The sequence below is a fragment of the Aulonocara sp. 'chitande type north' Nkhata Bay genome, linkage group LG1, assembly GCF_057382095.1.
Source record: "Aulonocara sp. 'chitande type north' Nkhata Bay isolate Kocher_YH1m ecotype deep benthic linkage group LG1, A_spYH_male_GT1.1, whole genome shotgun sequence".
Taxonomy (NCBI): Eukaryota; Metazoa; Chordata; class Actinopteri; order Cichliformes; family Cichlidae; genus Aulonocara; species Aulonocara sp. 'chitande type north' Nkhata Bay.
Genome location: NC_141344.1, coordinates 39151047 through 39166892, shown reverse-complemented (window position 1 = coordinate 39166892; position 15846 = coordinate 39151047). Strand labels below are relative to the sequence as shown.

The 15846-nt window shown below is 40.8% G+C and overlaps 1 protein-coding gene across 12 annotated transcripts in view; it reads left to right on the top strand.

Moving 5' to 3' along the window:
* LOC147339529 (serine/threonine-protein kinase BRSK2-like) overlaps positions 1–15846 on the top strand; it is a 151842-nt gene that overhangs the window by 74363 nt on the left and 61633 nt on the right. For all 12 annotated transcript variants that reach the window (XM_086295346.1, XM_086295329.1, XM_086295311.1 and 9 more), the window contains exon 2: positions 1232–1326. In XM_086295346.1, coding sequence (XP_086151472.1) covers positions 1232–1326 — 95 coding nt within the window. The remainder of the gene's footprint in view (positions 1–1231; positions 1327–15846) is intronic.

The window sequence follows — 15846 nt, the reverse complement described above, 5'->3', positions numbered from 1 at the left end:
TTTGAGCGCCTAGAAAAGCGCTATATAAATGCAATCCATTATTATTACACAATATTTTCACAGACCGTCCTTTAAGGTGTCGCCGATAAATACAACAAAATAAAATGATACGACCAATACGAAAACTGTGGTAATTTGTAAATATAATAATAAACGTGAATTAACTGTGTAACTTTATTATCAGCGTCCTCCTGAAATGCGCCAACAACACTGAGAGTAACGTCCTCCTCTCTGCCCCTTAATGCGCTCTGGTCGCTATGGTAACGCGCAAATATTTCTTTCAAAATAAGACACACGACTACAACACGGGAAAAGACCCAGGGAAACCAAGTTTACGATAAAAACCCTGAAAACCATAAATTTCACACCCGAGCCTCAAACGACTCACGGACCACTACCGGTCCGTGGCCCAGGGGTTGGGAACCGCTGTGTTAGGCAACAGAACCAGTGCTGCAATAAAATACCAGCAGTACCAGCAGAACTACAGAACTAGAACAAGAACATAGGTAAAATCCTAAAACTCAAAATATTGAAGAAATTGATTCTGATTCTGAAGTGGGCTTATTTGTTCCCATACTCTGGTGAAAGAAACAGATATGTCTGATTCTATGCATTATTTTTTTAAATGTATATATTTATATGTAATGTTAATATGCAGTTGTGTGGTTTGGGATCAGTGTGTAGTATTATAAATCGTTCCTTTTAAACTATGAAAAAAAATCCTGTATCAGGATTTGTGGTTTTCTTTCATCTTTGTTCTGAAATACATCAAAACAAATTATTTGTTTTATATTCTTTGTGACTCGTTTCTTCAAAAACAGATAAAATAAGGTAAGACTTTGAGAACTAAACTTAGGAAAGGGCACCTCGAGTACATCTGCTTCAGAAAGTTACGGACTACATTGTCTAACAAAACTTTATGTAGGACTTGTGTGACACAACAACCCCAACCTTATCCCCACCCACAGCGGCTCATAGAAACCCCTTCCTGATGCAGGTCTGTTCCTGCTTCAAAGGGAGTTCTTCCATCTTACTGCCATCAAGTGCTTGCTCACATCGTCTTCATTGTTCGGGGTTTTCTTTCTATGATGGTCAGCTATGGTTAGACTTCGTCCTGCCATGAAAACCTCTGTTCAAATGTTTTTGTTATGAGTTTGCATATTCCGAGTGTGACTCAGAATATGAAGAAATGACGACTGATGTGAAATTTATTTACGTTTTTGTGTTTCAGGTCTGGTGAAGCTGGGTGTCCACTGTGTCACAAACCAGAAAGTTGCCATAAAGATTGTCAACAGAGAAAAGCTCAGTGAGTCAGTTCTTATGAAGGTAAGACCAATTTTACTCTCTGCGTATGCAGTCATCCCCGGCTCATGTGGTTTAGTTGGGGTTCTAGTTCATCACCTGGTTCCCGGTCATGTCAGTGGGATTTGGAGAGAAAAGCAAAATCACTGGCCGTGTCTTGTCTGTCATGAGTGCATTGTCCCATGTACAGGAGTTAGGAGTTTGATGCACTGTTCTTTTTTTCTATGTGAATAATATTTAGCATTGCATGTTTTCCAGATTCTTTGTGGTAATTCTTACAACATAGTAGAAAATGTTCAGGTCCTTAGATTTCTATAACTACTTTTTTGCAAAGCTGCTATTGGCAAATATTCACTTTAGACACCAACAGGAGCAGGAAATAGACCAGAACATGATGCAGGTACAGTGCATTTCTCTCTACATTTCAAATATAAAAACCTCAGTTTCTCATGTACTTTCTCCGTCGCCTCTCTGTACAATGAAGGCGAATTTACTACTTTACTTCTGTGGGGAGATTTTGCACCTATGTGATTGTCAGACGTCGTTGCCCACATTTATGCTTGTGTGTGGTCACATATTAAAAACTGTGCGGTCATGTCGTGGAGTTTTATTTGCAGTCCCAGCCGATAGGAGGAAAAAAAAGCGTTGGGCCTTTTTTTCCCTCGTCAGTCTTGTTGTTTTTGTTTTGTGTTTGTCACATCATGTCCCTCTCGGTACTTTCAGCAATCTCTTTCCTGCTGACATTTCTTCTATATTTATGATTATTATTCTTTATACCGAGATGATGTGATGAACCCTGCTTCCAGGTCCAAACTACTCTGTGTTTATTAAGGCTGTTGTGTTTTTAACATGTTTTAATGCTGACATGGTTGTGTTCACTGCCAGCCATTCCCTCCTCTGTCTGTCTGGGGGTTGCCCCTGTAGCTTTCTCTAATCTTTCGCGCCTCGGCTTTATTTCAGAAGAAGCCGAGGCCCTGTTGTCATGGCAACAGGCAGCTATTGGCTCAAGTTATAACCGTTGCGTTCTCGCACAACGAAATTTAACCAGCTACCTAAAAATATAGTACCAAACCCAGATGGGATTTGAAGGAGGTGCATGTTGAAAGCATCACTGAGGCGCCGCTCCTCCTGCTTCCATTGGCATTTTGAAGAGACCCCATCTCGTCCCATTTTGTTTGACATTTTCAGATGTGCTGCAGGTTCCCTTTTTTGTGTCTCTCCTTTCCTTTGCTCCAAACTTAGCGAAGCATTGGATTTATTCTGTCGAGGTTTTGCACACGAACGTCTCTTTTGTTCACCGCACAAGACCCATTTACATTTCCCTTGTTCGTCGTTAGACGCCGGATCACCCAAATCATTTCCATATAAATACATTTTGTTTTCTTTTTGTCATCTCAGATTTTTATCCATGACTGATAAAGTTGAAAGAATTTCTACTGGCTTTGCTAAACACACCAATATGAGAGAACAGGGCGAGGTTACTGGCAGATAGCGGTGTATTTTAAGGCTGTGTGAATTATACAGGACTCAACCTGCTTCCCTCACGGGGATGGTGTCTGTTAGTCAGCATCTGGACTAGTGAAAATCATCTGACTCTAGAGGACAGTGATGGTGCCATACTACTACAGAGGCCGACAAATAGTTAACTTTATATGCTTGGTGAGTACAAAATGTTTGATAAGCAGCTGAATAGCTCGGGGACCGAGTAGTCCCTGTTGTAGTTCCTTGCACTGGTCTCCTCCAGGTGCTCCACTTTCAACCTTTCAGAGACTAATTAACTAGCCAATCAAGTGATGGCGTGGTGGTACAACAGTTAGCACTGTCCCCTCCCAGAAAAAAAAATGGCTTCAAGTTGAAACTTTGTGGCTGGCCTTTCTGTTTGAGCTCATGCTCTTCCTGTTCTTCCAAAGGTTTCATCCCAAAGTCCAAAGACTTGGATCTTAGGTTAGGTTGGTGATTGTAAATCGGATTTGGATGTGGATGGGAATTTGTTTGCTCACTCAGCTGGGATTGGGTCCAGGGAAGTTGGATAAGCAGTGGATGAATAAATGATCAAAGGATTACAATAAGCATAATAATGCTAAAAATGAAGCAAAACTATATAATAAATAAGAATTTAGCAGCCAAACTGTTAATCACATTTTTAATAAACCGGTTATCCCCCTGAAGTGTGTGCCATACACAGTATATAAGATGGATGTTGCTGCTGGTTTCTGAAATATCATTTTGAAGATGAACCCTTCCATCACTGTCATCTTTGTATATGGATGTTGGATCTGACCGTGAAACTGCGTGCTTATTGGCCAGTGACATGTCAGTCACTAACTAATGAGCTCATCCTGAATAATCCTGTGCATGTGAAATGCAGGAGTGTTAAACTGTGCTGGGGTCACACAGGTCACATATAAGCCAATTTAATTAACAAAAAAAAAAATCCCTTTTTGTTAGTTTAAAGATCATCCTGACAGGGTTCATGATTAAGAAACCTTTTAAAATCACACATTAAAGTTATTCCATGTTTAGTAATTTGGTAATTATGGGCTTATTGACTAGCTGCCATATCCGTACCTACTGCACCCCAACAAGTTTGGATTATATAAATTGACCATAGATGTGACATGGTCGTCTGTCTTTGTGGTGCTGGACTGGTAATCTGTGGAGAGTCCATACTTTTCACCCTACGTAATCTAGAATGAGAGCCTGCATTCTCTCAGGAAAACTGTGCAAATTTAATTATTGAAAATATAATAATATTTTTATGTTTTAAAAGCAAGAAAATAAGTTAAATAAAAACAGAAACTAAATAGACATTTGTAATAGGGCTGGGCCATATTATACCGTTCACAGTAATACTGGTACAATGTTAAGCAACGATAAGAAAATGAAATATCACGATAGAATATGGGTAAAACGCGCATGCTGACAGCACACTTATGACAATTCGAGTATGACAATTCAGATTACCGCTCATCTCATTGGTCGAGGAAAGGTCGCTTGCGGAGAAAATACCGGAAGACAACAGATGACCACAACAAGAAGCATGGCCAACAGGGAAACAAACGCCGACACTGCGGTGCAAGTCTCGGACGACAGTACACCTAAAGCTGGGCAAACACTGTGCGATTTTTTTCAGTCGCGCGATTCAGCTCCTGCTCAAACTGCACGATTGACTCGCAGAGGTTAGAAGTTCGTAGGTCACGATTGTGAGATTATTTTGTTATCATATGTTACCTTATATATGAGATCAAAGTAGTTGCATTATAATATGGTATGTAGTTTTAGTTTGCATTAGACCTCTGACTTAGAAGAGTGTGAAAATCATTAGATCTGTTGGATTGACCTGTATTATGTTGAATGTCTTACATTGTTTCAAAGGAGTTGTTAGGATAATGGATGTTATTTTAATCTCACTGATATCATTTACATGCACTGTTATTAGTTCATTATTACTTCATTAGTCTGCATCAGGACATAGAAGGAGAACTTTCTGACTGAGGGGAAGTTATCATTTCCAGGAAGGTCTGTGTGATGTCATCATGGAGAATATAAAAGATATGGGAGAGCCGCCGCCCGGCGGAGATCTGTGGCTGTACGCTTGTCTTCCCATGCTTCTGTCTTAGAAGTGTGTAATAAAGATCACTATTCTGGCATCTACTGAGACCATGCAGTCATTTGTCTTCTCCTCAAAACTCGAATCATGACACGATGCAGGTCTCACACTATACGACCCGATGATCTGATGCGACCTGAGTGCTCACACTGTGCCTCCATAACATGAAGGTTATAACAGAGAATCTGTCGCGCTCTCTCTCACTCTCTCTGTCTTTCACTCACACAGACACACCACCACCATCAACTTTGCTAAACTGCTAATGAAAAACATTGATCAGGCAGCTGTGATTAAGCAGCGATGTAAATCCAACTATTTTCACGGTTGTTGTGGTCGTGATCATTTTGTGATGCCACATCGAAAAGGCTCGGATGAGTTCTACAAGTTCTACAAGTTGTGCCTCCATCGCTTGTGTCCAGATCACACGCTGCACAGCCGTGCTGCTCCATCTTTTTCACCGACGTTTACGTGTTTGCGCGTGAGCAGTGTGAGCGGCTGTGGTGACACCCTCACGAGCGATTGATGATCGGGAGCTGGTCGTGAGGTGTTAATCACTTCTCGTTACCCCACGTATACTACACGATGCACGATGAAGGCCAAAATCGGTCCGATCACCAAAACGGTCGCACGACTCAAAAATCGTCTCAAAATGGGCCAAAAACCGCACAGTGTAAGCCCAGCATTAGAGCAGCAATGTTTGTTCCCCTCAGAGAAAGGGAAGAATGGGAAAAGGAAAACACCTGGCTGGAAAAAGTTAATATGGGCATGTGCAGTGAATATCAGCGCTATGTGGCCAGAAGTGTGATAATATAACTTATTTTGTGTAATAAACAACTGCAAGGATAGATGATTACAACAAATAGATGACTAATACATAAAAGTAATACACAGATGAATAATGATGATGAGTTAAGATGCGTAATCATGGGAACAGGCGGGTTTACAAACATGAGCAGCCGATTAGCATTAGAAAAGCTGAAATAATACCTCAACTGAAGCCAATTGTACTAAATGCACTAAATGTGCACTGTTACAAGAATGTTTTTCTTTCTATTATTTTCTATTATTTTAAGTTAAGCAGGACAGAGTTCTTTTAAAGAAAGATTTACTTATATTCTCAAAAGTTAAGCATGACAGGCTTCTGTTTAAGAAAGAGACCTGTTTTATGTGTTAATGTTGTCATTTTGAGCTAAAAATAAATGGCTAAATGATCACTTGTTTCACATGTGTTCATATCACAAAGAATAGAATATGCATCTACTTAAATCAACTTCAAGTCAAATGGTTAAAAAAAAAAAAAATTTCACACACAAAAAAAGAGCTAGAAAATTCACCACACTGGGAAGGGTGAAGACAACTGGGTTGCCCGGCCCTGGCCACGAGATGTCCCTTATTTATTTTTCAGGGAGTTGGCAACCCTATGTGGAACTGGTTTGGTGTTTGTCCGTCAGATACACGACAAAGCACATTTTTTTGTAGAACATGCAAGCAGGCCATCGTTATTGGACTAAGGTGCTCTAAGGTGGGCGACCGTGTCTCAGGGGGTTGGGAATCGCATCTGTAACCGGAAGGTCGACGGTTCGATCCCTGGACTCTCTGTCCTGGTCGTTGTGTCCCTGGGCAAGACACTTTACCCTACCGCCTACTGGTGTTGGCCAGAGGGGCCGATGGCGCGATATGGCAGCCTCGCTTCTGTCAGTCTACCCCAGGGCAGCTGTGGCTACAACTGTAGCTTGCCTCCACCAGTGTGTGAATGTGAGAGTGAATGAATAGTGGAATTGTAAAGCGCTTTGGGTGCCTTGAAAAGCGCTATATAAATCCAATCCATTATTATTATTATTATTATTATTAAATCTGGGAGTTATCTGAGTCCTAAACTCCCTCCGTTTCAGGTCCCAAAGTCAAACGAACACTGCAGCATTACTGAGAGTTAAAAACTGTCTAAATTCTTTCATCTTTAATAAAATGATCAGTGTTGCTGCTTTACCAGGTGTAACTATGAAGTTTAACATCCAGGCATCCATGAAAACAGAATTTATTACATTTAACAGAGTTAGAAGTTAGCAGGAAGCTAGCGGAAGTTAGCTCGCTAGTTTCGCTAGCATGATATCCGGTCATTAAGTGATGACGTGACGAATCCTACTTCTGGGCCTAAAGTAGTCTGTGTTTAATATGGCTTTTGTGTTGTTAACATGTTTAGTGTTATGTATTTTCTTATATTTAATCTCAAAAAGCTCCTAAAACAGTCAGTGATCACTGTTGACCTCCCTCGGCTTTTATTACCACTAATCATTTATTTAAGCTCAGTTTTTAAAACCTTAGGATGTAACTACAGCCCAGCCCATGCAGCAGTATATGAATGACTAACCTCGTATTGTGGATGGATTATCTCAGTTGTTCTCCTGGCTGAAGTTTTGGTCCTTTTACAGCATCCTGCCATGCTAAACAGCAGTGACATTTGTAGGCATGCACGTTATCATATTTAGAGATGTAGGGCATAGCTACAAATAATCATCGTCCTTTAATCCACTTTAATACATTTGTTCCTGACCACCGAGAACACTCACGTTAACTTTTATCGAATGGAAAAAAAGTTAGCTTGTTTATATTATGCTAACATAGCTGTGTCGCTAGTGGTCACGTAGCACATCATTATATACCAGCTAGCCAAACTTCAGTAACCCTACAAACGTCACTGCGGTTTAGTTTTCTGTCTTCATTTATGTTGGAAGTGAATAACAGAGCTGTATGTTTTACTTTGTTTCCAAAACCCCGCAGTCAGGACATGCTATATTGTATTTAGATAGAAGCTAGCGAGCTAACTTCCTGCTAACTTTTAACTCCGTTAAATGTCATAAATTCTGTTTTCATGGATGTTAAACTCAATTGTGACACCTGGTAGAGCAGAACGCTGATCATTTTATTAAAGATGAAAGACTTTAGACAGTTTTTCAACTCTCAGTAATGCCATAGTGATCGTTTGATATGTGGACCTGCAGCGGAGTTTAGGCCCAGACACGGCTAGTGACGTCAGACTGAACGACCGGATAGCATGTCCTGACTGAGAGATTTCTGAAAAAATTCAAACGTACAGCTCTGCTATCACTTCCAACATAAATGAAGACAGAAAACTAAACAGCAGTGACGTTTGTAAGGTTACTGAAGTTGGGCTAGTTGATATATAATGATGTGCTACGTGATCGCTAGCGACACAGCTATGTTAGCATAACATAAACAGTGAAGCTGCAGGATGAACGCTAACACTTTTCCACTCGATAAAAGTTAACGTGAAGATTCCTGATGGTTAGAGACAAATGCAATCGCATGGCAGGATGCTGTAAACGGAGCAAACTTCAGTCAGGAGAACAACTGAGATAATCCATCCACAATACGAGGTTAGTCATTAATATACTTCAACAACATGGGAATAGACCAGCTGTGATAGAATACAGCATTAATGAATCAATGGTACAGAAGTGGAGGAAGCAAGAAGAATGAGTTGAATAAAGTTTGATTTATCTGACTGCTTTGTTTTGCTTAATGTGTCTTATAATCCCGTGCACCTTATGGTCTGAAAAATACGTATTTGACTTTTTTATTTGGCACACTGCAGTTTAATGTTGCAAAGCACCTCTTTTTAACTTCAGTGGATATTATACATGGTTATGCTCAGGATATGTCAGCCCATTTCTACTGGAAATGCCTTTTGGTTAAACTTTCAGCAAGGAATTTACATTTGTACTGTTAAATTTTTATATAGCTTTAATGCACATAAAAACCAGCTTCTTGTTTAAGTGAAAATAAATGGATGGTGTTTTTTTTGTGCTAGTAAAGTTGTGGAGTTGTATTTTGTCTCGCATCAATTATATCGTCAGTTATATCGTTATCGCAAATTTTCAGATATATATTTCGTGATAAATATTTTTGGCCATATCGCCCTGCTCTAATTTGTAATAAGTTGGAATAATTGAAACCATTAAAAACAAAAAGTGATTTAAGCCGATGAGGTCATGGTTGCAAAAAAATGTTGAATTATAACTGAGATGTAAAGGACAACTTCAGGATTTAGTGCTTGATCAACATAACCTTCAGAATCATCTGTTCTGTCATTCATTCTGCTGATCACTGGTAACTCAGTCCTTTCACCTGTGTTTTCACCCTCAACCTTTTCCCATATCTACCTCATAGTCCTTAGTGGCCTTTGTTGTGAACTAACATGCACTTCATGCAAAGATGCTATAGTGTGTATATCTACCACCAATGCATGGTTCTGGTGGGATGAGCAGCCTGACATTTATAGCAATGCTTCGGAGATCAACACCTTACACAAGACTTACCATCGTCCCGCCTAGCACCCACATGTCTGCCCTGGCTTTACACTGGCGTCACGCTGGTTTTAAAGGAGCGTGTTGTACAGGAAGCACAGGTTACTAAGAGATGGAGGACAGAAACTGCTCAGGACAGGATAATTGAAGCAATAATAGTGCATGCCAATCTCACACTCACACAGACTTTGACAGTATAGCTGTGTGCTGTGGTCTACTACCTTTACTGTTGCCTCATTGCTGGTATTAAATGGTACTGGGAGACTCAATTTTGACATCATCAGTTATACATTAAAATCTGATGAGACATAAACCTAATCAAGTCTTTAAGATTAAAAACCAAAAGAACATTCCACGTAATCTCGATACCTAACAGCACTCAGGGTTCTGTGGCCCGGAGATGTCTGTGTGTGCCTCCCCAGACTATCACTGACCCACCATCAACTTGGTAATACTGAGAAGGCAGCATAACGTCCTGTCACATGTGACATGTGCTCAGGGTGAACTTGCTCTCATCTGTGAACAGCACAGGGAGCCGCTGGTGTACCTGCCAATTCTGGTATTCTATGGAAAATGTCAGTCGGGCTCCACAGTGCTGGGCAGTGAGCACAGGACCCACCCGTGGCACATACTTGTGCCGTGAGAAGTGTTCAGGTGTGCTGTGGAAGATTATCTGGTTCCACCTGATTAGTACTCTAAGCGACCAGCGTGAGTAACAGGCAAAACAATCACATTGTCTTCCACTAGAGGGCAGTAAAACTACCTGCTCTAATTCAATGGGTTGCTAAATGCCAGTAAAACAGAAGACGACGAAGAAGAAATGACATAATAGTCATGCTGTGAGATGATGCAGCATGAATAGCAATAGATAAATATTTGAAAAGAGGAAGTAGTCCGCCTGACCTGGTCCTGGAGAAAACTCTGATCCAGATGAGGGCCCTACCATGAGTAGTGGTCAGAAGAAACCAGCCAATTCTGCTATATCTGGTGCGTGGAGAAAAATGATCAATATGCTTTTCGGGACATTTTTGTTTGGTGTCGTGTGATTTTTGTAATGTGAAATATGTGCCGTGGCTCCAAAAGGTTGGGAAACACTGCACTAGAGAGTGTTGGGCTCTCAGTCCACCCTTCAGGAAGTCTGTTTCTGATTGTTTGGTCAAAGACATTGACACCAGTAGCCTGCTGGAGGTGTGGGGCTCTGGCAGTACTGATCCTGTTCCTCCTACAAAGGAGCAGATACTGATCATGCTGATGGGTTATAGGTCCAGCTCTTGTAGTGTAACTGCGTGTCTCCTGAAATCTCCATGCTCTTGAGACTGTGCTGGAAGGCAACAGGACACCTTCTGGCTTTGGCACGTTGCAGCATTTTGGAGTCGTTGAACTACCTGTGCAACCTCTGAAGGGTCCAGGTATGATCTCGTGCTAGCAGTGGTACCACTGATCCTAGCCAAACGCAAAACCATTCAAAAAACAGGAAAGATGATGGGAGACCAGCGCACCAGGGAAAGATAGTTGTCTCATTGTGAGTCCTCCAGTGCACCTGTTAATAACTTCATTAACACCAAAGCAGCTAAGATGGATCAACAACTCCCTTAACTGACCAGATCACATGTCAATATCTCAGAAGTTAATTTGACTCGATGCTGATTAAACTTTTTTCTTGTATTTTTTAACAGTGTATATAAATTGAATGAATGAAGACAAATAGTCATTACATGTTGCTACGTTGTAAAGGTGAGGTGTTTGAAGGCACATTAACATTACTGTCACCTGTTTGCATATTTACCAGTCACATGATGTTGCTGTCATGTTTGTCCATGAGATTATGCTGTTGTCTCTGGGAGCATGGGGAAGAGTGGGTGAAGGTCCAGGATTTTAGAAATAGAAACAGTTTATTGACATTGCAAATTTATAAAATATGATTCATTTGTTTTGAACAACTTCTCTATTGCATTTGCTACACTGAAACGATTGTGTTTGGGGGGAAAAACATAATCGAACCACCTGAAAATGCAACTTTCATGAATGTCTTGTTCAATTCATTGCAACAATACGTAGCAATGACACTTTAGAATTATGTTGTTTTGGTGATATTTGAATCAGTTCATTACAGCTAAATCTGTTTAATCCATTTAGTCCATCGCCTATCCTCTGGTCCAGCTGGTATCCAACAATGGTAGCGTACAATTTAGAAATTTTTACCAAGTGCTTTTTCTGTCTCTGCTTCATGCGCTGCCTCTTGTCCTGTGGGAGCACTCGTGTTGTAAGCGTGAAAATACAGAAACAGCATGTGGACAGGGAGGGTGATTGTGTGTGTGTGGATTAAATCTCTTTTTCCACTGAAGTGCAGTGGATCGTTGGCTAACCTCCTCAGAGGTTGAATTGGGCCTCCTCATGCCTGACCGGACTCATTTCATCTTCTCAACGTGTGGTTGGTTGTGTTAATGGTGCCAATACGTGGGTGGCTGTAGCTCAGGTGGCAGAGCAGGTCAGCCACTAATCAGAAGGTCGGTGGTTCGATCCCAGGCTGCATCCTGGCTGCATGCCAAATATCCTTGGGCAAGATACTAACCCCGTGTTTGCCTACTGGTGGTGGTCAGAGGGCCCGGTGGCGCCTGTGTCCGGCAGCCTCGCCTCTGTCAGCGCGCCCCAGGGCAGCTGTGGCTACAATGTAGCTTGCTATCGCCAGTGTGTGAATGTGTGTGTGAATGGGTGAATGACTGAATGTAGTGTAAAGCGCTTTGGGGTCCTATGGACTAGAAAAGCGCTATACAAATGCAGGCCATTTACTAATACTGTCTTAAAGTGTGTTTATGCTGCACACAGCCGCTGTTGCATGTGTGTGTGTGTGTGTTAGGCTGATTTTCGTCGTCCTTGGAGATCGAAAGCTTCTTTTGTAAAATATGTATATCTCTATATACATATATATTTGGAGATTATGTTTATTTTACCATACTGTCAGTGGCTCACCTTTTGCATTGGGACCAAAATGCCCCCCTCCCCCCGAAATTAAAAGGAAAACAAAAAAGGGGAAAAAGAAAGTGTGAGGGCTTTGGGGTATGTTTTATATGAAGAAGATGATTGTAATTATTCTTACTTTATTCACTATTATTTCTTCAGTGTGGGAGTAGGCTAACTGGGCCTTTCTTGAACAGTTTTAATGTTTGTTTGTTTGTTTTTTATGTAAGGGCATGAACCTTATTCTTCCTGTATGTCACCTAAAAGTCCGCTCAAGCCCAACCCAACATTTCCAAAGGGAACTGAAAACTTCACAGCTGAAAATAAGTGTCTGACATTTCAGATGATATGATCCCGGCCAAACTAATGCACTTTTCACAACTCCTTATCAATCATGTAATTAGTTTTATAACTTGGATTTGGCTGTTGTAGCTCTAACCACTGGTTCTCTCCCAAATAATGAAAATAATCTCATCCATAGACAACATATTATGCCATTTCTGAATGTCACCATTATGCACAAGGTGTCTTTTTGTCTTTCTGTGTCACTGCCTTGATGAACTAGGGATAGTGATGGTGGATAGGGCTGTGCGATATGACCAAAATCTCATATCCCGATATTAAGACATCTATCGTCCGATAACGATATAAATCACAAAAATGTAACATTTTCTGTAAATTCTGTGAATCTCGGGCAGCTCGACTTGCGTGAAGTGTTTCCAGCTGGGCGTCTTGAGCTTTATTGTGAAAGGTTTATGTGGAAAATAAACAAGCGGACACGCGATGCTGTTACCGTCGTTGTTGCTAACGACAACGCATAAAAACAGGCGCTTGTCCGTCCGTAGTGTGGTTATATTAAATATAAGAGAAAGAGAGAACTTTAATAAATTAATATAGCCACTACAGTGACCATCAAAACCATGAAAAAATATTGCCGTAAACAGTTTATTTTGCGACACCACGAAACAAACGATAGCGTAAAATGCAACGATAGACGTATCGTCATCTGATATATATCGTTATATCGAACAGCCCTAATGGTGGATGTCAAGATATAAGCCCATAATGTTCATGAATGAAGGTTAGAGTGGTGTCTGTGGAATAAGTAGGTGTAACAGATAGGAGACCCTGGTTTGTGTCCCACTTGAACTTTTGGGTTTTGCTTGGTTGATGTGGGGCATTAAACAGTACTTATAGCACCTTTATATATAGAAAATATCATGGTTTTATTTGAAATACATTTATTTCATTGAAAAATTATGAATTGGAAGCACGTCATGCAGCTCTGCCAAAGGATGCCTTCTGCACAACTGAAACACACCAAAGGGATTAAGCCTAAACGAATATATTAGTTGTTAAGAAACAAGGAAACTACGTTTGTCTGACCTGGAGATGGTGCTGGCCAGTGCAAGTGGTACAAAACAAAGTCATCTTTAGGTAATATTGATTGAAATGCTCGTAAATTCATATAACAATTTATGTGTATGTCAGATTCCCCCCGTCTGTCTTATGTCGGTAAGTAAGAAAAGCTATTTTTAGAGATTTGAATTACAACAAAAATTGCATTTTAAGAAGTGAAGACCAAACATTCTTAGTAGGGCTGGGCGATATGGCCTAAAATTCATATCGCAATATAATTTGAAGCATGTACGGTAACGATATATATCACGATATATTCTTTTCTTCTGTATAACGTATTTTCTACACTAAAAATCCTTTAATTTTCTCAAAAATCGAGAGTGTGCCTTATGTATGAATTCTGGTTGTGCTTACTGACCTCAAACAGATTTGGGCGTGCAGAAATCTGTTAAAAAATGTTTTAGTACAACTTTAGTAAGCCGCACTGCTTGATGGATTATCAGAGCATTACGGCTGCTGTAGTGAGGAGCTTTGCGGAGTAATCTGGGTCCAAAACTCCGTCCGCTTCAGGTCCCAAAGTCAAACGAACACTAAGAGTTAAAAACGGTCTAAATTCTTTCATCTTTAATTAAATCATCAGCGTTGCTGCGTTACCAGGTGTAACAATTAAGTTTAACATCCATGAAAACAGAATTTATTAAATTTAACGGAGTTAGAAGTTAACAGGAAGTTAGCTCGCTAGTTTACACCTAAACATTTCATACCATGTTCTGACAGAGAGATTTTTGAAACTAATTAAAACGTACAGCTCTGCTATCACTTCCAACATAAATGAAGACAGAAAACTAAACAGCAGTGACGTTTGCAGGGTTACTGAAGTTGGGCTAGCTGGTATATAATGATGTGCTACGTGATTGCTAGCGACACAGCTATGTTAGCATAACATTAGCACAGTGAAGCTGGAGGATGAACGCCAACTTTTTTTCCACTCGATAAAAGTTAACGTGAGGGATTCTGGTGGTCAGGGACAAATGCAATCGCATAGCAGGATGCTATACACGGGCCAAACTTCAGTCAGGAGAACAACTGAGATCATTCATCCACAATACGAGGTTAGTTATTAATATACTGCAACAACATGGGAATAGAGCAGCTGCGAGAGAATTCAACATTAATGAAAAGTGGAGGAAGCGCAGTTTTTGGCTTTCCCCATATTTCAAAAGTGCTTCATCTCTTTGCTATGACTGTCGCCCGCCATAATTTGCAGATGATAATGTTTTTAGCTGCTGCAGTGCTTTCGACCAAAACAGGCACAGCTTGATGACATCATCAACATGCGATAGAGCGATATAGTCAAAATTTCTATCGTTGGCCAAATTTATATTGTTTATATCATTTATATCGCCCACCCTTAATTCTTAGGTAAATTAGGCTCTTTTACTGTGATGGTGCTTTTGTACCTGCGCGACCTTTAGCCTGTCATCATTCAGAATGACTGAACCTCTCGAGTGACACGGCAGCGATGGAGCGGACAGCAGATACGTGGAATTGTTCTGACTGTAGTCCTCCGCATAGGACAGCGTCTACCCTTTAACTGTGATTAACCACTGACCTTCATCCGCTCACTGTCACATCAGCCAGCCTGCGCTCTGCATGATTGTTGCTCATGTATTCTGATTGATGCCGCTGCACAGTGAGGAGGCTGTGAAGGCTGCTGGCTTCATCTCACTTATCACGAAGATATCTGCAGGGAAACAACTGGGCACACCGCCTGATAGTTATCCAGCAGCTCTGGCAGCAGGGTGGGAGACGCTCCCTGGTGATCACTGAGATGCAGACATCTCCTCTGACTTTATTGCTTTTCTTCTGTTATTCTTTACTTTTTACTCTTCTTTCCTCCTCCATTCCGATCTTTTCCCGCTTCCTTTCCATTTTTTCTGCATTCTTTCCCTTTTATCTTGTCCTTTTATCTTTCCATACTCTTCTCCAGTTTTGCACTTCTCTCTTTCCTTCTTACATCTTTGTTGTATTAGATTTGCACAAAGATGTTCTGTCTGTCGTTTTTATGGAATACATCTGCATTGCTTCATAAACTGCTTCATTGTTCTGTCTCTTCTGTTGGTTCACACAAAACAGTCATCGTCAGGACTAGCGGTTTGATTGTGGGATTGTGATTGGATACTGGAGTGGACTGGGCTTTTCGTGGTTCCAAGATCACCGAGACATCATAGCAACAAATGGCGGGTTGATTACCGAGTAGATGTTCCAATCTATTGCCACTTGTGCCCCTCA